General features: G+C 43.7%; 1 protein-coding gene across 2 annotated transcripts in view; it reads right to left on the minus strand.

Annotated features, from left to right (window-relative positions):
• Positions 1 to 24,235, minus strand: part of COMMD1 (copper metabolism domain containing 1) — a 66,106-nt gene that overhangs the window by 21,734 nt on the left and 20,137 nt on the right. For both annotated transcript variants that reach the window (XM_083606778.1, XM_083606779.1), the window contains exon 2: positions 17,472 to 17,753. In XM_083606778.1, coding sequence (XP_083462904.1) covers positions 17,472 to 17,753 — 282 coding nt within the window. The remainder of the gene's footprint in view (positions 1 to 17,471; positions 17,754 to 24,235) is intronic.

Genomic DNA, 24,235 nt, shown 5'->3' on the forward strand with positions numbered 1-24,235 from the left:
CTGCATATTCCCCATCTCACCTTAATGGCACATGTTAATTTATCATTAATAGCTATATCCCAGACCTCTTTATACCATTCTTCCATTTTATATTCTGCTTGCCCCTTCCATCTTCCTAGCTATTATAATTTGTGCAGCTGTCAATGAATTTGTGAGCAAGTCCTTCATAGCCTGTGAACCTTCCACCCCATCGTAAATTGATAATAATGCTACCTCTGGACTTTCGGTCAGCTTTAACCCAGTGATTTCTGTTAGCTCCTTAAACAGATATATATACATGTTGAAAGTATCTTATTTCGAAAAGAGGCAGATCTTCCCACTACATACTCCTTACTCATTACAGATATGAGCAACTGTCAAGCAGAAAAACTAACCTCTCCTGATGTAGCCCATGATAAATTATCAGCATACATAATCTACCCAATGAAAACGTACACCTCCCCAAAGTTTTACAAACATCATATCTGCAGAGCTTTAAATGGAGTTAACTAGCTGCTTACCAAGCTGCCTAATAGCAGCTTCTGGGGGCCAAAGTGTATCGAAATGACCAGCTGTGGTCAATTCCCTGTTCTGGTGCCCTGCAGCAGTGTGAGTGCTGATTTTCTTGTGGGTAGTGATGTGAGGTGAGAATATTTTCTGGACAATAGTCTCTGCTAGAAAATTCTCCAGAGAATATTCTCCACAAACTGTAAATTCTGTGTCGTCGACACAGCTGCTTTAAATGTACACACCTCATTAATCAAGAACATTCTCAAGAATATTCTCCAAAAGATTATTCTGGAGAATTTAACATCACAACTTGAGGATTCATCCCACAGCACTGCTGTAACATTTAAAGGTCTGACTGTAGGTCCTAACCAGGGGTCAGCAAACTTACCGCGTCTCGGGCCGGTGTCTCCAGCGCCGATTGCACAGCGGGCCGGAGGGCAGGGGAGCGCGTGCCCATATGCATGCGCACATGCTATTTCCGGTGCACATCTGGGTCGGAGGAGCACTGGAAATAGCTTGTGTGCATGTGCAATGGCCTCCTCCGACCCAGATGTGCACAGGAAATAACGCTTGTGCATGCGCACAAGCTATTTCCGGTGCTCCTCTGATCCAGAAGTGGGCAGCCGCGCAGCGCCGGTAAGAGCAGGCAGCAGCAGCGGGGGTTGCTGCGGGCTGGATAAACGAGTCCCTCGGGCCTTATCCAGCCCGCGGCCCTTAGTTTAGGGACCCCTGGTCCTAACCATACCATGGTTGCTCATGCAGAATCTCATTAGAAGCAGATTCTGCGTGCTAAGGACCTGTTTGACTGCCCCCCTCCCTGCATAATGGCGAACCTTTAATCATTACAGCAATCCTGCAGAAACCATCAGTTCCAATGCTTCTGCTGTAATGCATATGAAGTGCCTGAAATTGTTCAAATTGTATGATGAACAGCAGGGGAGCACCTGAGGCAAAAGGCCCCCCTGCTGCATCCTTGCCTCTGGATGGTATCCTCAAGGGAAAGTCCTTGCAGAACCTTGCCATCAGGAGAGGGTGCGTTGTAGCTCCACATCCTGAGTTTCACCTTGCTAACAACCCTGGCTTTAAACTGCATTGTCATTCAGAAAGAGAGAAGTGAACTACTATGGAACTCAACTTTCAGCCAAACTAAGGATGTGGTTGTCCTCTTTTTCCTGTCAGCATGTACAAATGTAACTAGTGAAGATTTTGCTATCATTTCATCTCAACGCGAGGGACAGCTGCTAAATTTTCACCTATTGGGTAGATGCTAGACAAAACTAGAGTCCTACCAGAAAATAGGATTTTGTTACTTGGTTGCATAATTAATTGGAAAGAATAATTTTAGAAAACAATTTCCCCTAAAATATAGATTAAATCTTTTATAATGATTAGCAGCCATGTGTTCATACCAGCTGGCAAAAATCCTCTTAATATTTGGCTTGGACCATACAGTACTCTGATCTCTCTCACTTCATGTGACTATAGAGCATCCCTGATAAGAGCATACTCACTTTAAACCCTTTAATTACAATCAATCTGTTGAAAGGTAAAGTTCATTTTGATGACACTGTGGAAAGCTTTCACTTCATTAAACTGACATCAGACAAATTTCCAGTAAATATCTGATCAATTTTTCTGTAACACATGGCAAGCTTAAAGCACATAATTTCAGAAAAGCCTTAAGCTTTCCACTACTTTGTATAACATATAGAAGTCAGCCATGTTTTAATGCTCTTTTTAATTTTGTTTTTATTTATTGTTATATTTCTGTGAGAGTTGCCTTGAGTGCTGCCTTTTTCAATACAGAAAGGTCTATAGAACAGATCTAATCAACATTCATGCTTCATTTTAAAATTTGAACAAAATGCTATATGCAATGTAAAAGAAACAAGAGATTACAGCTTTCTTACTAAAGGATAACTGCTACCGCAGGATTAAATAAAAATGAAATCAGTAGACCAGAAAGATTCATGGGTATGTTGCTAGGTAGACTGCACAAAAACATATGTGCTCCCTTCCCTATGCCATGAAAAAAGAGGGGGAAAAGTTTCCTACTTTAAAGTTAACATATCTTCGGTTCAAATATGGAAAAAAATGGCTTTCTTTGGCTGATATGACTGGAGCTCCTGTCAAAGCCATGGCGGACCCCGGGAGCACCCAAATGGCTCAGGCTGTTGACACAATTGCCCCTAAGCTGCCTCCCACTTTGTGGAGCCTGTTTGGCTCCCTAGTATATTCCAGAGCTTAGGGTGAGGAAACAAGCTGGGAAATGGCTCAAACATGAGTGGATGAAAACTCCAGTTGAAAGCAGTTGAACACTGTACCTAGTGGCAGCGAAGGCAGCAAAGAAGACATACTTGGATGGCTCTCTTGCATCCTCCTTGTGCTGTGGTCTAAACCACTGAGCCCCTTGGGCTTCCAATCAGAAGGTTGGCGATTCAAATCTGCACAACGGGGTGAGCTCCTGTTTCTCTGTCCCACCTCCTGCCAACCTAGCAGTTCGAAAGCACGGCATTGCAAGTAGATAAATAGGTACCACTGTGGCGGGAAGGTAAACGGCATTTCCGTGCACTCTGGTTTCCGTCACAGTGTTCCATTTAGCCAGAAACGGTTTAGTCCTGCTGGCCACATGACCTGGAAAGCTGTCTGTGGGCAAACACTGGCTCCCTTGGCCTGAAAGCGAGATGAGCACTGCAACCCCACTGTCGCCTTTGACTGGACTTAAAGGTAAGGGTAAAGGACCCCTGGTCGGTTAACTCTGTGCCATCCAGTAAAGCTTTCCCAGGTAGTGCAGGCAGGAGTGTATGAAGTGGGAGGCGGAGGGGGCGGGTGCCCCGGGAGCCACTCTGGGGTGTGTGCGACAAGATGGCCCCTGCCTCCCCCCCAGCTGTAGAGTGGCTGAGGGCACGTGCAGTCCGTATGGGCACTGCTTGCGCAGCGTCCATACGGGCTGCTGCTCTCACACGTCATCCATATGGGCGTCTGTATGGGCTGCCTCTCGCACGGCGACCGTACGGTCTGCAGCACGTGCGCACTCCATACGGGATGCCACACATGCACAGTCCGTACGGGATGCCACTCACGCGGCAGCCTGCATGGCCGCTGCACGCAAGCGGCATCCCGTACGGAGTGCGCATGTGCGGCATCCCGTTTGGTCGCCGTACATCCGTACGGGCTGCTGCTTGCAGGGCGTCCATATGGGCTGCCACACATGTGCACTCTGTACGGGCTGCCCCGCCCTGGGTGCTGGAGAGGGTTCCTCTGCCACTTAGTGCAGGGCCTTTTATGGTGTGGCCTGAACCAGTGGTATCTCACTGTGACTTGACTGCAAAGCACTGGCGGCCAATTGGATCCAATTCTAAGTGCTGGTTTTGACCTATAAAGCCTTAAACAGCTCTCCAGGCTTCAGGAAGCTATCCACAAGCCTTGGGAGCCCAGCGGGAGTGCCCGCCGGGCTTCCAAGGCTTGCGGGCAGCAGCCTGCAGCCCAAAGCACAGGGCGCACTGCGGAGCACGCCCTGTGCTTCGGGTAGATGTCCGCAAGCCTTGCACGCCCAGCGGGGGGTCCCGCCTGGAGCACAAGGCTTGAGGCGGCAGCCTGCAGCCCGAAGCACGGGGCGCACTGCGGAAGACGCCCCGTGCTTTGGGCAGATGTCCGCAAGCCTTGCGGGTGGCAGCCCCCAGAACGGGTCCCAGAGAGATGCCGAAGCTCTGGCTGCCGTTCTGGGGGCTGGGGTCGGGGGAAGCTCGGGCTTCCCCCGCCCCCAGCCCCGCAAGCTCCGGCATCGCTCTGGGACCCATTCTGGGGGCTGCCGCCCGCAAGCCTTGCGAGCCCGGGGGGGGGGAATAATTTTTTCCCCTTTATTCCCCCCCCCAAAATCTAGGTGCATCCTATGGGCCGGTGCGTCCTATAGGGCGAAAAATACGGTACATTCTTCTTCTCCCAAACTATGGCCTCTTAAACTGTGTTTAAACTGGGGGGTTGATTTTGTTTGTTATTGCGATATGTATTTCTGTGTTTTTATACTGTAACTGCCCTGTCATCTTTGGATGAAGTGTGGTATAGAAATTTAATTAACAACGATAATAGCAACAAGAACCACAGACAATTGAAGTGGACAGTGCTCACTTGAAATTAATGTCCTTTAGATTGATCTATCAGATTGATAGTAGCCTGTCCACGTGCATAATAAAGCTCTTGAGCTGAACTGCCTCCTAGTCATTCATGTTCTGGAAGGTCTTATTGCCTAAACATGAAGAATTAGCTTCCAGTGTGCATAGGTCTATATCCCAAGAATGCATGGCAACAGCAAGCTGAGTCCCACTCTTCCAAACACTCCTGGAAGTCCACAACCAGGCCAGTATGACAAATAACCTTCCCACATGCTTTGTTCCTGGCCTCTAAAATTTTGAACACAGCAACTCCAGCTAGGCATCATTTGTTTTAGTTTTATTTATTATTTTAAAGGTTCCTGCGTTGCCTTTCTGTGCAATCTGTCAGGTAGCAAGCGCCTATGCCTGCTTGGTCAATGTTTTTAAGACAGACCAGTCTCCAGAATTGACATATACTTGAACTGCGCTTCAGTTCAGTTCAGCCCATGGACGTAGCCAGGATTTATGTTGGGCAGGGGGCAGAACCAAGCTATCCGTGATGCTATAGGTCAGTTAGTTAAGCATTTATATTTATTTACTTGATTTAGGGGGGCAACTGGCCCCCTGCCTACGCCCATGGTTCAGTCTTAGTATCCCCATCGCTGGTGTGCAGGACTTCCAAAGCCAAGTCCTGTTGCCCACCCCCTTGTTTTCCCACGCAGACATTAGGCTCCACATTTACATTGAGAAGCAGGCTGGGGTCCGGGGAGCAAAGAGTGGAAAATGTTTGCTATTCTAGGGAAGAAGTTGGGGAATGTCACTAGAATCGTTGATGCCACCTGTCAGGGAACTGACATCGGAGCCAGGAGTGGAGGCAAGGCTCCCAAGCGATGCTGGAGAAGGGCCCAGCAGGGAGAGAGGGGACTCATCGGCTGGGGAAGGAAATCAGCGTAACACCAGGGATAAAGGGGGGCGGATGGGGGAATCAGAGAGGGGGCTCCAGGACTCTTCGCCGGAGACCAGCGGGGAGAGCACAGGTCCTCCGCTACCCACACCCACCCTGCGCAGAAGACTTCCGCGAAGGGAAAGTAGGCGTAGACTTGGCGTCAAAGAACTTCTTTGCTGGAAGATGTTCAAGAAACGCCCACTGACGGATTCTGCTAGCGACTGAAACAGCCACGAAGTGAAGGGCTGTCCAGACAGAAAAGGTTTAACCAGGCAACCTCGCCAAGAGTGGCGGCAACTTATGCACGAGCAACCCCTATAACCATTACACCACCCAAACCAGGACAAAGGAAGATACACCCAAAGCAGCGTGTGCTTTGTATGCTTGGGGCATTTCAGCACTCGCTTGAAGGTGGAATATGAGGTGTGAGGGGGGCTATCAGAAGGAAAATGGGCCGCCATCAGCCCCATACAGACATAGCATTGCTGTGTTTCCACATTTCGGCTTCAGTTCTTTATGAATAAAAACAAGCTTTCATTATGCCAAGCACTGCAAATACACACCCACAGAACTTGGGATGATAATCATGTGAAAGGTCTCACATCTAAAGACCTCAAAATAAATGTTTTGTCATGTTCCACATTTTTTCTGTCACCCAGCAGACATACAGAAAAGCTAAATGAGCTCTTTGATAATTGTCTGCTATGGGACAAAATGAAATTAGTAAAGGAAGAAGCCAACATTTGAAGCAAACCAGCTAGAATTCTCCACGGAGAAATGGGATTTATTGATCTCAATTAGGAAGATTTGTTCTTGCGTTTTTAAGCATTTGTTCAAAAGTATCATTTTCCAAATGCAGAATCTGTTCCAAGAACACAGGAGGCTGCTTTATACAAAGACCACTACATCTAGCTCAGGATTGTTTTATTTATTTTGCATTATTTAAGTTTTACTTTAGTTTTATCTCTCTCACACAACCTGATGAAATAAACCCAACAAAAAGTGGATTCCATAATAAAATATTAGTCCTTTAAGAGCTGCAAGGGAGACTGCTTGCTTCCCTTACCTCTCACAGCACAGGCTATAGCTGATGTTGTCACCCTTACAAAATGTTTAATATAAGTTGTGTCAAATACACACACACACACACACACACACACACACACACACACACACACTACTGTGATGAATAGATCTATGGAAATAGGTGTTTTTCAACTGGGGTGATACCTCAGATCAGGAATAGTGGTTTTTACTAATAATTCTCTTCTCCTCTGCAAAAACCCACCTTGAATTGCAGTTACACTAAGAATTATACCATAGATCAGGTTTCCTACTCTGTTGCCTTCCAGATGTTGCTGTACTGTAACTCCCAACATTCCTGGACACTGGCAATGCTGATAGGGCAGATGGGAGTCCAACATCTGGACAAGGACTCCTTCTTAATGATTTGTTAGCTGCGCTGGGAGCTGTATTTGGCTGAAGGGTAGTGTATTAGTGTATATTTCCTTTAAGTAAATAAATGAAACTTTCAACACCAAGGAGGTGCTTAGAGAGATGAAATTTCCAATAACATCATTAATTGTGGCAGAACCTGGTGACTCACTTCCTCAAGGACCATTACAAACTCCAGCCACAGCATCCTCTGTCACATGTTCCATCTGCAGCTCTACTGTCTCTAGCGTGGAGCTGGCTAGACATCCAAGATGCCAGAAACCAGGAAGCAGTGAATCACTATCAGTGCTGTTTATTTAACACAGTCAAATTTTTCAATATTTTCTGTTTATTTGTGAAACACCCAAAAGGCAATACACACAGGAAAAACTTGCAAGCATATTATTAGAAGAGGTGGTCTCTACTGAAAGCCTTTCCGCTTGTAAAATTTCACGTGCACCCATACAACCTTCATGTAGAAATGTGTGAAAGCAGACATACATCTCTAAGTCTGAGCCAGAAAGAGAGGAACTGAAAGGATAGTGGAACTATAACATGTATCTCAAGAAAAGGAGTTCCAGAAAAGTCTGTGCTTGCGGTGCCTTTTGTATGGCACAGCTGAGAGTTAAGCATAAGGACTAGGTACCAGTATGATCCCCTGGAACTGCCACCACTATTGCCTGGGTACTGCTGAGAGGAGCTCTGAGCTAGGGAAGGAGTAAGCTGATGGCACTTCCAAACATAAATATAAAAGAAAATGTAGGGAAAGATGTATGGATAATGGGTTTAGGAAGGTTTAAACTTTTGTCTCTGGGTCAGAGCCGTTCTGCCCAGACTGCCTTGGTTGTGCATACAGTGGTACCTCTGGATGAGAACGGGATCCGTTCCGGAGCCCTGTTCGCATCCTGAAGCGAATGCAACCCGCATCCACGTGTCTGCATGTCGCGATTCGCCGCTTCCGCGCATGCGCGTGATGGCATTTTGACCATCTGCACATGCACGAGTGGTGAAACCCGAAGTAACATGCTCCGTTACTTCTGGGTCGCTGCAGAGCACAACCTGAAAATATTCATCTCAAAGCTACTTCAACCAGAGGTATGACTATATTTCATACCTTCAGACTATGGGGAGACAGATTCACTCCTTACAGAGCCCTGAAAAGCAACATAATCTTGAAATAGCTGAGGCATGGGCTATTTCAGAAAGGTTTTTTTAAACAACTAAAACGAGGGCTACTCTTAACAAGGGTCCTATAATGAAAGTGTAACCCGTCCAAATATTCAGGCGCATAGAATGCAGCCACTCCCATGAGCCTAGGCTGCAGCTGTAGTACTGAAAAACTTGCAATAATCTGAGAAATATCTGTGGATAAACAGATTATTCTGAATTACAGTTTATGCAATGAATCCTCACAGCGATCCTAACATAGAAAGCAAGGCATAAAAAAACTACATGTGGGAATTGTTTAAGCATCGCACGAAAGATCTAGCTTTCAATAACGCTTTTATTAACTGACATCCTCCAAAAGCACTTCAACATTATCATTCTGTAATTTGCAGGAAAACACTCTTACATCTATAAAGTGCTGCTTACTATTGTTCTAGCTCCAAAGAATGAGCATATTAATAAGTTATAGAACACTAGCAGCCCTGCACCTGGCTTTGCTTGGGAATTCTAAGAACCAAATAATTAAAAAAAATCTAATCAGAACAGTTTTGAAAGGCTCAGTCTACCATCTTGATTCAATATGGCACCCAAGTCTACTATATATAGACAATCTTCTCCTTGTTCTCAGGAACCATTATGCAAACATTGGTTAGAATTTCTGGTGATGCGAGGAATGTTAACAAGAACAACAATTAGAGTTGTTCTTAAAGTAGTGGTTGAAATCGGGACAGTTTTGAAAAGTTCAGTTCACTACCTTGATTAAAAATGGTGTCCAGTTGCATCTAAACACAGATGAAAAACTTACTCCTTGATCTCACAGAATTTGTTTACGGTATCTTAAAAGCAAAGCTAACCAATAAACAACTTTCCAAAATAAACAGTGGATGCGTTGCCACGTGAAATTGTAAAATGATGACAACAGGCTCTAGAGGCTCTGTTTTACTGCTTATATATTCTTTGTTTGACAAAGGAAATTCAAATCTATACTTAACAAAATTACAGGACTTTGTACAAGTACAAATGCTTAAGGATTAAAAGGCTGACTATTAAAAGCAATAGTTTTCTGAGAAACAGAAAATTGACAGGAAGTCATGCAAGAAGGAATGGTGTCACATTCTTAATCTACAATTATAACTTCTTCTTTGGGAACTTCCACATCCTGCCATAAACCACATGCAGTAGTGATACCACCACAAAATGGAAATTCCTCAATACCCCTCCCCCCAAGGAATTACAACAGAAAACAGAGGCGATCAGTTACAGAACAACCAATAATGGCTTGAACCCAGAGTTCCTGTGAGTCAAATTCTGCTCATTGAAAATTCATGCAGAAATGAGAGGAGAGATTTGAAGGGACCCCTGCAACTCACTTTCCCCAGTATTATTTTCCACCGATAAGAAAAGTTATTATGATAAATATTTTTTTAATTAAATAATTAATGTTTTAACGACATCTATATAGCTTCTGGCAGGGTGAATCAACATGCGGCCCTCAGCAACATTTGATGCTCCCTCCCCCTGCCTTTGCGCTGTGTTTCCAAAGCTGGGTAAGCAAGGCACTTGGCTTTGAGGAGTCATGAGAGCTCCGACAGGGTCCTAGAGTCCCTCCGCCTCCTTCCCAAAGCCGAGTTAGCACTTACTCAGCTTTGGGGAGGAGGTGGGAGGGCTATAACACCCTGCCAAAGCGCCCCCCCCGACATACAACAAGGCAGTTTGCAGCCCACGGTTTCTGTATCAAAGTGCTCTTGCTGTGAAAAATTTCACTTGATATGAAAAGTCAGGCCACCTTGGCTTAGGGAGTGCACAGGGATATCTCTGAGTTTGAATCTGGCCCTTGAACTGAAAGTGGTTACCCACTCCTGGTGCATATGAAGGGCGAGCAAGGTTCAGACAGGAAGCAAACGGCAAGAGCTGGAAAAGGTGGAGAGGGAAGAGAACGAAGACTGGTCTTTAAGAACCACAGTTTCTATTAAAAAGACACACAGGAAACATAATTTTACTCTGTACCACCTGTTTGTGTACCTGGTTAGTGTGGGTTGCTTGTTGGCCTGAATTCTTTTTCATATGAATGTTTGAATACTTGGCATTTGAAGGCAGAGGCACATATACTGTAACTGACGTTTCTTGAAGGATTCATCATTGTGGTGAAATCAACATCTCCATCAGACACATATTTCCCCATCTACTTATGGATAAAAGCACTACTATGAATCTCAGTTTGCTAGGGTAAAAACATACTTTAGTTTGGCTATTGAGAGAGGAGCCACAGTAAAAGTGCCAATACATATTTTTGCTAAGATGATTTGAGCACCTCTGTAGTATGGAAGCTAATAACCCTAGCCTCCCCTACATGCTTAGAAAGGATGCATATGGGCTCAGTTTTCATGTCATGGCAAACGAAAGTTAATGTGGTTTACTGTGAAGACACGGAGGTGGACTGTTTTTTCCTTCCTGCTCAGGCTAGAAAGAAACAAACCACACTCCCTGGCTTAGTTTTATGTCCAAATGAGGGAGTATGGTTTGTTTCGCACCAACCAACCATAACTAGTCCATTCCCAAATCAAATTCATCCAGTTAATGTATTTGTAGATACTTTTGACATTCTCTTCACATCATATCTCAATTTTACAATGCATTTAAGTTCAGACATACATATCGGTATGTTGTAACAACTTCCAAAGCAATATAATAATATTAATAAGACTATCAAGGGTTCAGCCTCATTCTTCCTGAACTTTAATCTACATGTCCTGCCAGAAATCCGAGACAGCAGCTCAATGACAGAGGTTAATGGTGCCACTCAGAACGTGAATCGTTCAACCCCTGCTTCTGTTTCACAGCACCCAGGTTAAGGTGATTATTCATGTGAAATGTCAGGTATATACTTTGCGGAATGAGACATCTCCCTGTATCAAAGACCTATCCCTTGGATAAGGGTGTAAGTTCTCCCTCAGGAGTTGTCAATGAAATGTATGCAAGCTGAGATAGGGTTATACCAAGCTACGTTTTACTCACAGTAAACCTATTGAAATTAATGGAGATAAGTTATTCACACCGATTAATTTAATTTAAATGGGTGTACTCTGAATATTTTTAACAATGGATATAACCTAGTGACGGTAAGAGACACTAGTCTAGAATGTCTGAATCAACGTAGTCCTTTTACATTTAAGCATCACATCTGGCTACAGTGCTATATTTTCTTCTGTAATAATAATAATAATAATAATAATAATAATAATAATAATAATAATAGCTATGTGTCATGGACTGGCTGGATGAAGAGGAGTGTGAGGGGGCACTAGCTGGGAACCCCCAAGGAAAGAAGGCTCAGAGCCAGGGGACTAGTGGTAGGATCACGATGAGTAGTCCAAGGGAGAAAAGGGAGCTGACTGGAGGAACAGGTGTCAGAAGCTGAAGAGGCAACAGGGTTCAGTGAACAGGAAGACGCTGTGGCAGAGGAGGGGGTCCAGTAAACAGTCCCATTTCAAGAAATTAAACCATTATCCTTAACATAATCTGCATAAGAAATGGACAGTTAAGATTCTCTGAGCTGCATATTAAAGAGGGTTTAGTGGATTTGAGCATGATCATCTTGCTTCATTTCCTCACCTAAGGTCAGATATGCCAGGCAACTAAACATCACATGATAAATTCTACTTTGATTTAGTCTTTTGAGACATTGGCAGCTGCAGAACAGTTTCCGCCTAGTTCATTCTGCTTCTTCAATTAACCCATCACCACATTCTGTTTGCATGCTAATGAAAAACTAAAGTGACGTCTTTCAAGATTGGCAGCAAAATGAAATCTCAAGAATTACTATTGAGTTCTTGTCTCTTGCCGGTTTCCTTCATATGCACAAAGCTAAAGTCTGTTTAGCCTAACTATGCTTTGTTCAAGTCTCCAAACCCTGCTCTGCAGTTAACCACGGCTTGTTTGGGCCAACAAACCACAATCTAAAACTATGATTTGTTGTTAGCTTATGAATCATGTTTTCTTTTAAATATGGCTTGGTGTTATGTTTGAACCTGGCACCTTCCCTTAACCATGGTTTGATTGCCCATCCTGTCCAAGATGTTTGCTATGCTACAGAGTCTCAAGGCACGAATGGCTCGAGTGGCTAAGTTCACTAGTTCACTAAGCTAAGCGGCTGCTCCTCCATGACAAGCCTTTCCTTGCAAAGCAGGCAGCCTTGCTTCTCAACAATGAGAGGAGATGACTGCAGTCCAGTTAACACCTATAAGGGTATGAATGGCTAAGCAACAATGTAAAATTGTATAAAGTAGATGAATAAATGAGTAAATTAAATTAATATGGAATAGGCAGAAAATATAAAAAATAAATTTAAGGAACCTCAGAAAGAGGGGGAAGGAAGTCAGGTTTCAAAATGTTAAAATGATTGTAAAATTACTGAAATATATAAAATTGAAAATCATAAAAAACAATGTAAAATTGAATAGTACACTAGCACCGTCAAAATTACTTGTATTTTAATTACTTAGATTGAAAAACACAACAGCAATTCAACTGGGAGTGGTGGTGGTGGGGAAAAAACAGAAATCATTATCACTTGTAAAACGGCTAAGGCTTAAGTAGTTCACACAGTAACTCCACAAAATCCTAGGAGGATAAAACCAAACAGTGAGTTTTCAAACAAACCTCAATCCTCCCCATAAAAAGCTTGCAGCCTGCAGTTTGCAATTGGTTCCTCTTCTGCAACCACCTGGAGAACAATCTACACGGTGCCTGGACATCTCAATAACGTTGTCTGGAGCTACTCACTGACCTAAGATGCTTTGGGCATGTGCTTTCACAACACATTTTAGAGGTGGTCTTTTATGATCAGTGCTAAGGGGCTCAGAGATGCTGCTTCTAGAGATCACCATTCTAGGGAGCTCTCACCAAGCTAAATGACACACTGGGCAGCGTAGGTGACCCACAGGTATGGTCTGCAAATTCCTCCTGTCACAGACACCCTCCCTCACTGGCAAGCCTAGGAGCCAACTCCTAGGGGGTGAGGTCTCTTTGGTCCCTCCTAATAAAATATTTGAGAGGGCTGGGCCTCCCCAAAGTTGATGGGCATTGCCATTCAAATGGTCCTTGGAATCCCTTGACTCATGGCAGAAGGCACCCCTGAGGAAAAAGACACAATAATAGACAGAGGAGGAGGTTGGGGTCTTTAGTGATCTTTGGTCCTCTACCAACATCCAGGAGAAACTCACTCATTAGTTTAAGGAAGATGCCATTTTACCTGGCTCTCCAAGGAAATGTGCCAGCAGACCAAGGAATGCCTTGAAAACGAAGAACAAGGAAATCATCACTCGTAGCAAATGCTCAGGAGTGGAACCCAGGATGATGCCCACCCACAAGCTGGCAACCACCCTTCTAGGTAGGAGAGACGCGACTCCTGGCTACGCTGCGAGGAGTGGCATTGTGTTCCTAACCAGCATCAGTAGAACGGTTCACACCAACTTGCACAAGGAAACCAGCCTGTCAAGACAGACTCCTCACTGCATCCTAGGAATCTCAAGGCAGCGACAGGTGCCAACTCTGCAAAGGCCACTATGATCAAGCACTTCTGTTCCTTGGGCAGTACTCACAGCAGCCTTTTCCAAGGCTTGGACTGACTGCACGTGGTACCAACCCAGTGAGCAGCCCAAAGTCAGCCAATGCACTATCACCTGGGACACAGAAAGACCTACAGAACAGCCGTCTTCAAACACCTCCAACATCACTGTATACCAAAAGTTACTATTGCCTAAAGAAGCCATAGCAGTGCTCTAGAATGAAGCTTTTGGTGCTCCTCTTTTCCCACAATAGGTTAGAGGCAAGAACAAGAAGGGAGGCAGGCACTGGAGGAATTGCAACATCTTCTGTTAGCATTCAGTCAGTGCAAGGAGACTGGTTAGAAGTTGAAGATCTATCCTGCAGTGAGTTGGCACTTGCATGCTGGCGGAAGTGAACAGTGGGACAAAGATCCAGCGGACCTTTGAAGATGCCAGCTACAACTTTCACAGCTTAGAGCTCAGAAGCATTCTAGAGATGGAGCATATTCTGGGTGGGAGCTTATTTACAAAGTAGAACTTCCCACCTTTTCAGAAGCAACCTATTATTCCTCTTTTTTTCTGCTTGTTTTAGGTGGCACAGACAAGCAAACCGAGGAACGTGAAAACTGCACTTGCCTTCAGCAACAGGAGAAAGAAAAGGTGCTACTGACCAATGTGCAGGTTAAGGAACTGGATAAAGAACAGCATACATACACCGAAAGGAAAAATTTAAGAGCAAAAGGGAGTAACAAAAGATGCACCAAAGCCTCCCCTGCCACCTTTCTCACAAATGAGGCTCAGGTGCCAGAAGTGGACTCAGAGATGGGTGGGGGTTGGGAGTAAGTGGCAACAGAAAATATTCAAGGTGATCTTGTTCCCAGCTGTATCCTGCTAACACACATTTTCTTTTTGTTCAGTGTTTGATGATGTAGTAGAGAAATAATGTAGAGGAAAAATAACCACTGACATCGTGCACAGCTTTTAAACAACTGCATAATAAATCTGTTTTATTCCACTTCTCCCTCAGCAATGTGAACCTTGCCCTTTTATTATTGTTTTCTTTTTGTTTTTCACATTTCACTTTATCCAGTTACATAACTGTTCCAGCTAATACGTATATTTTCAAGGTGAACAAAGCTCAAGCGATTACATTTATCCTGGTCACTAGGGTGACCAATTTCTAATACTTTTCACTTAGGAGATAATATATTTTTAATAAATTGCCACTATTACACCTGTCATACAAAAGTAAAGTAAGAAAGACATGTAACAGTCGGGATTAAAGTTGCAGGAAATGGGAAAACACTACTGCACCTCCACATCTGTGCAACTACTACTCTAAAAGACATTTTGCATGCTTTCTCCTGCCTCTTAACACCTCTAACTTCGCTGCTTCCTTTGCTGAGCCTACTTCTAAAAAGGTAAAGGTAAAGGAGCCCTGACAGTTAAGTCCAGTCGCGAACAACTCTGGGGTTGCGGCACTCATCTCGCTTTACAGGCTGAGGGAGCCGGTGTTTGTCTGCGGACAGTTTTTCTGGGTCATGTGGCCAGCATGACTAAGCCGCTTCTGGCAAAACCAGAGCAGCGCATGGAAACGCCGTTTACCTTCCCGCCAGAGCGGTACCTATTTATCTACTTGCACTTTGATGTGCTTTCGAACTGCTAGGTTGGCAGGAGCTGGGACCGAGCAACGGGAGCTCACCCCGTCGCGGGGATTTGAACCACTGACCTTCTGATCGGCAAGCCCTAGGCTCTGTGGTTTAGACCACAGCGCCACCCGCATCCCTTAAAATATATGTAGAAACCACTATTTCATGTGATCAGTCTGTAATGGCAATCAACTCAAACAACACAAATTTGATACAACCACAGTTTTCCAACTTTCTATTTCTTCCCCTTTGAGATAACTGTAAAAATTCCTACACATTGCAAAGGATTCTGAAATAGATTCTGAGGGCATTCTCAGGTCATGAAGGGTGCCACCCAGGCCTAACTGCTTCTCCATTAAGTGCGCATTTCAAAATGCACTCAACATTCCCCTGAGATAGTGCCTTTCACAAAAAGTCCCACAGTTTCTCACAATCTGTGTACTTGGTTGCTTGTCCACCAAGGCTAAGCATCTCTTCAAGGAATCTCTGGTCAGTTTCTGTGGAATGCCAAGTTTCCTAAGAACACAAACTTAAAATGGCTGGCATATGGTAAGGATAACAAATGCCAGCACATTCTGAAACAGGGAGGGGAGAGAGAATTATTCAGGTCGCTTAAACTATTTGTACAATAAACTATCTGAGATAAAGGTCTTGAGAAAAATTCACAGGATGACGTTATCGTTAGCTTTGACCAGTTCAAGGAATATCAGATGAAGGATCTGATTTTAGTTATTTGGGATGAGTGTAAAACTAAAATGAGAAAGTGACTTTAAGAAAGTAATGCATTTAAGAGATGTAATGCTTTCAGAAACATATATTAAAGCAGTAAATACTTTTATCTTGAGCAGAGAGTTAGCCATAGTGCTGCTGCATGACATGCTTCTGTTTAACATTAGTAGGTGCCAAGAAGAACCAAAAAGCTGAGAACAGATCCCCCACCCCAAAATCTGGCTAAATCCTTATATATACCTAACTGTTCCTCCAGTGAACTGAGATAGCATTTGAACTTCGCAACAGCTCTGTCAGCTAGCTAAGTTGTGAAAGAGTGACTTGCCCAGTGAGCTTCAGAGCCAAGTAGATATCTCAAAATAGGTTTTTGCATGCGCAATTGTAAAGCTCTCATCGCAACAACACCAAGGCTCTCAACCAAAGACTCTCTTCTTCACACATGGTGTTTTTCTTACACAGAAGGTAACTGGGAGTCAGCTCCTGTTCTGCAATAATTCTACATGTGTAGAAGCAGGCTCACACATGTGTAATTATTGCAGAACAGGATTTGTGCAGAAGCAGGCTCGGGGACGCGGGTGGCGCTGTGGGTTAAACCACAGAGCCTAGACTTGCCAATCAGAAGGTCAGCAGTTCGAATCCCCATGACGGGGTGAGCTCCCGTTGCTCAGTCCCAGCTCCTGCCAACCTACCAGTTCGAAAGCAAGTCAAAAGTGCAAGTAGATAAATAGGTACCGCTCTGGCGGGAAGGTAAATGGTTCGCCAGAAGCAGCTTAGTCCTGCTGGCCACATGACCCAGAAGCTGTCTGCAGACAAACACCGGCTCCCTCGGCCTATAGAGTGAGATGAGCGTGCAACCCCAAAGTCATCCGCAACTGGACCTAATGGTCAGGGGTACCTTTACCTTTACATATATTTACCTGAAAATAAGTAAAACACTTTTCAACCATATTCACATCTAATGTACATTTGTTTAGGACTGCAGACACCAGTGATCAGCTGATTGGTAGTGCCTGGAAACAATCAACTGATTGTCGGGACTTTGAAAGCCCATGCACAGCACTTTGCAAGTCCTGATAACCAGATGCTTCTTGGGGCTTGCAAAGCACTGTGCCTTTGACTAGATTCCAAACTGTGCATACTAAAATGCTTCACCTGATATCATTGTGATGTCACGTGACTGACAAACCTGCCAGTCTTGTTCCACAGAGGATGGGGGAAGATAAAGATCAGTCCTGTTGGTGAGAACCAGTTCTCTACCCCTGAGTAAACAATAAACTCTAAGATTGTATCAATAGACACCCACAACTTGGCAGAGTGATCTGTGCCTGTACAGTTTCTCAGTTGTCTGACATTGTTGGAAGCTGAACCCCATGTTTAAGAAACATTTTCACACTGATAAAACAAGATAAAAATGGCTCACCTGTCCTTGCTTCCCCAGTTCCATTTCAACTATTGCCACAGGGTTGTTTAACTGGTCAGCGTGTCTTGACTGAGACTTTAAATCCACTCTCCAGCTGATGTTTTTCAAACTATTTTCCCACTTGCTTTGATTTATAAGGCTGTCTCGAATTTTCACTCGGTGGCTTTTCCAAAATTTGGCAATAACTGCAGCTTGCTCAGTTGTGATGCCTCCTGGTTTCTTCGTCTGTGCAGTCAAAAAAGCCTCTAGCTGATTTAAATCCATGTCAGCCGAAGCTATTGACTGAAACGAAAAACAAAAAATATAGATTCAGGTAGGCAGCTGTGTTGGTCTGACGCAGACGAAATAAATGGTCCAGTAGACAATTTTTTAAAAAAATAAATAAATTAAAAATATAGTCTGTATTAGTGTACTCTTAGAAAACTGAGGTATGGAATACAAGTCCCTAATAATACTACATTAGTTACCACTCCTCATTCTTGCAGAAGGAAACATAGAATGGATTCAGTTAACCAGTTCCCAAAACATAATGCAGTAGTATATAATCAAGGAAGTGCGGACAGTGAACAGAAAAGGCATAAACTCTTCCATAACATACATTATTTGGTCCTTAATACACGATAAGCAGCTGTGTGAACTGCAGGCCACCATACTTTTGTGCCTTCTATTGTAGCTGCAAGCCATGTGCCACTTCCTGTCAGGTTCTGAGTTCAGAGTTGATTTCCTCCCCACCCCCATCCAACTAAGTTACCTTCATTTTCCTTTGATTTAACGGCCTCATAGAATGGAGAACAGTGAATTCTGTCACCTGGGTGAAATACCTCAGCCCCGGATGTACCCCATGAAGTAATTCTTCTCCCACAAGGCAGAACTTTTTCGAGAAGCACAGAGAACTCATGAGAAGCGTGAGCGGTGAAAGCTGCTTGGTATTAGCCAGCAGGTATGTGAAATTGTGGAACTCTGAATATTTTATATTTAAGCAGGAAAAAGAATCATTAAAGGCTCTTAAAAATGAAAAAAAAAAGTTTGCTAAGCTGCCTAGAATAAATCTGTTATGGTTCTATTTGTTCCAAACAGCTGCCTTCTCATATCTCACCCTATGAAATAGTAATACTCAATCAATCTTTATTACGGTCCAGAGACCCAACAAATCGTTACAAAGCAATACACAATTCATACAGCCTACCTCCAGGTTAAACATGCATTTTGTTCAGAATATAGGGATCATTGGTTCTTGCAACCACCGATAAAAACTTTGCCACTGCTAATGTTCTAGCATTTGTCCGGTCTTCCAATAGGAACCTGACATAGCGAGCCTCTGATTTTCCCAGGAAAGGTACCAGCAAGGGTAGTATCAGTTCAGCCCTGGCTTGCTCATATTTTGAACAGTGCAACAAAATATTGATGTCTTGAGCACACGAGCAAAGTCTGTCCTGGTAGGTAGGGCACTCCTCTCAACCTGCCATCCAACAATACTTTCTAATGTTACTTTCATAATGAAAGAATAATTGATCAACAAGATGGTTTTTATATTAGATCCAAAAGGAAAGCAACCCTACTACACACACAACAGGAAATACAAATATAAATTCATTATGTTTTCTGAGAAATAGAGTCTGACAAGCAAATCACTATTAGTTTCCTGAAACAGAACTTTTCTTGACGACAGCTGTGGCTGAGATCCAGGAATTTGCCAGGCCAGGCCATGGAGACATTTCGTTTAGCAAACCCTCTAAATTGCAGATTGCTGCCATTCTGTAGGACGATGAAATGAAAGGCCTGGGGGAACAAAAACAATTCAGCTTCATGTACCATTTCATTTTTGGCTCTCTGCATAGGCAGGGAGAAGTTCAAAGGAAGGAGTCCCTTTATCACAACTTGAATGATAATTCTACTAGTATAAAAGTATTCTGACATCCTTTACTGGGGCTTATGGGATTTTCGACACAACATTATCTGCAGGAATCTATGTTCAATAGGCAAGCTTTACTGGAACAAGGTATATTGCAGTGGGTATGTGAAAGTGGGAGAACACAAACATAAGCTTCGCTTAAAAAGGGACCTGCCATTTGTTAAAGGTACTGTGAATTGTACCTCTGCGAGGGGGAACTATAGTTCCCAAGATTCTTTGCCTTAAATGGGTATTGGTGTGGATCTGGCCTTCGTCAAGTCTAAGCTTGGCTGAATAGTTTTCATCTTATGACTATCAACTGTGCACAAGAAGCAAATGGTTCTTGTTCCCATTTAAAAGAACATGTGTTTGTGAAGAGATGATGAAGCAATGTTTGCAGCAGCTCTCATGTGCAAAATGCACCAGGCCAATTTATAGCCCTAGGCACTGGCAATGACAAGCCATTCAATGCAACTCAGCCTAAATTGCGCCACAGCATTACTATGAGGATGAACAGGGTTCTCCTCAGGTATAATTGGTTATGTTTGGAACCTATGTAGAAAACGTATACAGTGGTACCTCGGGTTAAGAACTTAATTCGTTCTGGAGGTCCGTTCTTAACCTGAAACTGTTCTTAACCTGAGGTACCACTTTAGCTAATGGGGCCTCCCGCTGCCAAGGTGCTGGCGCCGCGCAATTTCTGTTCTCATCCTGAAGTAAAGTTCTTAACCCGAGGTACTATTTCTGGGTTAGTGGAGTCTGTAACCTGAAGTGTTTGTAACCTGAGATACCACTGTAATCAAAGCTGAAGGTACTTGACTGAAGTTTTTTTTTTATATATATATAAATTTTTATTAATTTTCCAACATATATTAAAACACAATACAAAAACAAACAAACATAAAAACACGTATAATTTCATAACCTCTTTTCCTTAAACCTTGTTTCAACGACTTCCCCATACCTCCCTTTTCTGCATCCCTGTTTTAAACTTTTCCAGCAACCCCTAATTTCAATTACTTATAATTCACTTTCTTTAATTCTTTTTCTCTTACCCAATTATTTGTCGCTGCAATTCTGTTTTACATTACCCATGACATTTTAGCACTCATCAATTTTACAACAGTTCTTAAGATAAACTTTAAATTTCTTCCAATCTTCTTCCACCGTCTCTTTTCCTTGGTCGCGGATTCTGCCAGTCATCTCGGCCAGTCCCATATAGTCTATCACCTTCGTCTGCCACTCTTCCAGCATGGGTAGTTCTTGTGTCTTCCAATACTTTGCTAAAATAACTCTTGCTGCTGTTGTAGCATACATAAAGAACGTCCTATCTTTCCTTGACACCAATTGGCCTACCATGCCCAGGAGAAAGGCCTCTGGTTTCTTATGAAAGGTACACTTAAGTACCTTCTTAATTTCATTATAGATCATTTCCCAGAAGACCTTGATCCTTGGGCACGTCCACCAAAGGTGGTAAAAGGTGCCTTCAGTTTCATTACATTTCCAGCAATTATTATTGGGCAAATGATAGATTTTTGCAAGCTTGACTGGGGTCATGTACCACCTATAAATCATTTTCATAATATTCTCTCTTAAGGCATTACATGCCGTAAACTTTATACCGGTGGTCCATAACTGTTCCCAGTCAGCAAACATAATGTCATGACCAATATCTTGTGCCCATTTAATCATAGCTGATTTAACCGTCTCATCCTGTGTATTCCATTTCAACAGCAAGTTGTACATTCTTGACAAATTCTTAGTATTGGGTTCCAACAATTCTGTTTCTAATTTTGATCTCTCCACCTGAAAGCCAATTTTCCTGTCCTGTTTGAATACTTCATTTATCTGGTAATAATGAAGCCAGTCTCTTACTTTAGACTTCAATTTCTCATAACTCTGTAGTTTCACTTTTCCCTCCTCTTGTTCTATAATTTCCCAATATTTTGGCCATTTAGATTCCATATTAAGTTTTTTCACTTCCTTAGCTTCCATTGGTGACAGCCACCTAGGGGTTTTGTTTTCCAACAGATCTTTATACCGAATCCAAACATTATATAGTGCTTTCCTAACTATATGGTTTTTGAAACCTTTGTGAATTTTTACCTTGTCATACCATATATATGCATGCCAACCAAACCTGTTATTAAACCCTTCCAGATCCAAAATGTCTGTGTTCTCAAGAAGTAGCCAGTTTTTCAGCCAGCAAAAAGCCGCTGATTCATAATACAGTTTTAAGTCTGGCAGGGCAAACCCCCCTCTTTCTTTTGCATCAGTTAATATCTTAAATTTTATTCTGGGCTTTTTGCCCTGCCAGACAAATCTAGATATGTCTTTCTGCCACCTCTTGAAACAGTCCATTTTATCCACAATCTGCAATGTTTGAAACAAAAACATTCTCGGCAAAACATTCATCTTAATAACAGCAATTCGGCCTAACAAGGAAAGTCTCAAATTTGACCATATTTCTAAATCTTTCTTAACTTCTGTCCAACATTTCTCATAATTGTCTTTAAATAAGTTCACATTCTTAGATGTCAAATTAATCCCCAGGTATTTCACTTTCTTTGCTACCATTAATCCGGTTTCACTATGAAACCTCTCTCTTTCAGCAACTGTTAGATTTTTCTCCAGTACTTTCGTTTTCTGTTTATTCAGCTTAAAACCTGCTACTTGACCAAATACTTGTATCAGCTCTAAAACTCTTTTCGTACTAGTGTCTGGCTCTTGTAAAGTTAATACTAGGTCATCTGCAAACGCTCTCAGTTTATTGACTGAAGTTTTGCATCAGGTGGGGGTTAAGGCAAGGTGAAGTTTTGTGTCGGGCTGTATTCTCACTATGGAAAATGTGAAGCGAGTTACAAATATTGGGTGAAATAGGCTGTGTGTGTGTGTGTGTGTGTGTGTGTGTGTGTGTTGCTGTGCCTCAGTAAGTGGACCTAAACAGTAATGCCTTAACTCCTCTTGATAACCACCTATCAGAAATGTGGTTGGAGGTGGGCCTGCTCCTGCTCTTGCTTGTCCACCAGGTTTCTCTTAAGTACAGCAGGCCATCAGGGAATCAGCAGAATTCTGATTCTGTCAGAATTCTAGGTCATGTAGGTGAAGCTGGGATTGCAGTGATTTTTAAGAAGTCCTTCGTTTTCACCAGGCGTCCTATTAGAGACCCATTTTTCTAAGTGCATGTTTCGGAAGCTGGATAATAGGGGCAGTACAGGATTCCTATTAGTGTACCGACCTCCCCGCTGCACCAAGGATTCCTTGCCCGAGCTGCTTCAAGTTGTGGCGGGTGTTCTCCTAGAGCTACCTAGTTTGGTTGTCATAGGGATTTTAACATCCATGCCGACACAACCTTACAAGAGGGTCACTCAGGACTTCATGGAAAACATGGCCTCCATGGGGCTGTCCCTGAATAAATCTGACTATACTCATAGCAGTTGACATGCCTTAGATCTGGTGTTTACCTCTGTGGATGTGGGTGATCTGACATTAAGTTCCAGTGGAACAAAAGAAGTGTCATGGTCTGCTAGACTTCTCTACGACCCTTCCCCTCTGCAGGAAGGTGGGACCAAAATGAATGGTCTGCCCCTGCCACTTAATGGATCCAAATGGCTTCCAAAGAGTGGTAGCGAATGTATTAACCCATGCAGATAGCCTTTCGGCTGATTTCCTGGTGGCCCACTGGAATGCAGAGTTAACCAGGGCTATCAACTGTCTGGTTCTGAAGTGCCCTCTCCAACAGCATGGCGCTCTCATGGCCCCATGCTTTTCCCAGGGGCTGAGGGTGACGAAGGTCAAGGTCAAGGACCCCTGGACGGTTAAGTGCATTCAACAGTGACTATGGGGTGCGGCACTCATGATGAAACAATCACTGAGACGGCTAGAGCACCGGGGGTGGAAAACTCACTCCAAAATGGACTTAACACAGGATAGAGCTCAACTTTGAGCACACCAAGAGGCGATAGCAACAGTGAAGTGGACCCTGTTTGCTGCCTCTGTTGCATCTGCGGAAAACAGTTCAAGGAGACTCTTTCAGGTGGTTTGTAGTCTAACAGAACCACCTTTACCATCAGGATCTGGTAACGACTCCAAGATCTCCTGCAACGATTTTACAAAGCTTTCTGCAGATAAAATTGCTCAAACTCGGAGAGAGGTAGACTCCCCCATTGTAGCAGGGCTGGGCTGGGGAGTGCCCGTACTCTGTTGTATGGGACCAATTTCAACCTGTTACCTCTGAGGATGTGGACAGGCTGCTTGAACAAGTGAAACTGACCACTTGTCTCCTTGCCCCTTGCCCACCTTGGCTCATAAAAGCCAGGCAGGGCTGGATAATGGGCTCCATGGGGTGGTGAGTCTTCCCAGAACAAAAAAACATCTTTGGACACAGCCATTATGGTCAATTATTTTCCAGTCTCAAATATTCCATTCTCGGGTAAGATGATTGAGCAGGTGGTCACTGAACAACTCCAGGCATGCCTGGAGGATGTGGACCATTCACATATCTTCCAATCAGGCCCCACTATGGGACTGAAATCACCCTGGTCGTGCTGCTCAATGATCTCCGGTGGGCTAGGGACAGAAGTAAAAGCTGTTTCCTGGTTCTACTGGATCTCTCAGTGGCTTTTGATACCATCAGCCATTGTATCCTTCTGGACCGTCTAGAAGGGTTGGGAGTTGGGGGCCATGCCCAGAAAGTGGTGCAGGGGGATGAGTGAGTCCATGGGCTCTCACTTGTGGGGTGCCTCAGGGTTCCATGCCCCCCCCCCCGCTTTTCAACATCTATATGAAACTGCTGGGAGAGATCATCAGGGGGTTTGGACTGGGTGTTCACCAGTATGTGGATGATACCCAGCTCTACCTCTCGTTTAAATCT

Source organism: Podarcis filfolensis (genome assembly GCF_964270895.1).
Source record: "Podarcis filfolensis genome assembly, chromosome: 3".
Taxonomy (NCBI): domain Eukaryota; kingdom Metazoa; phylum Chordata; class Lepidosauria; order Squamata; family Lacertidae; genus Podarcis; species Podarcis filfolensis.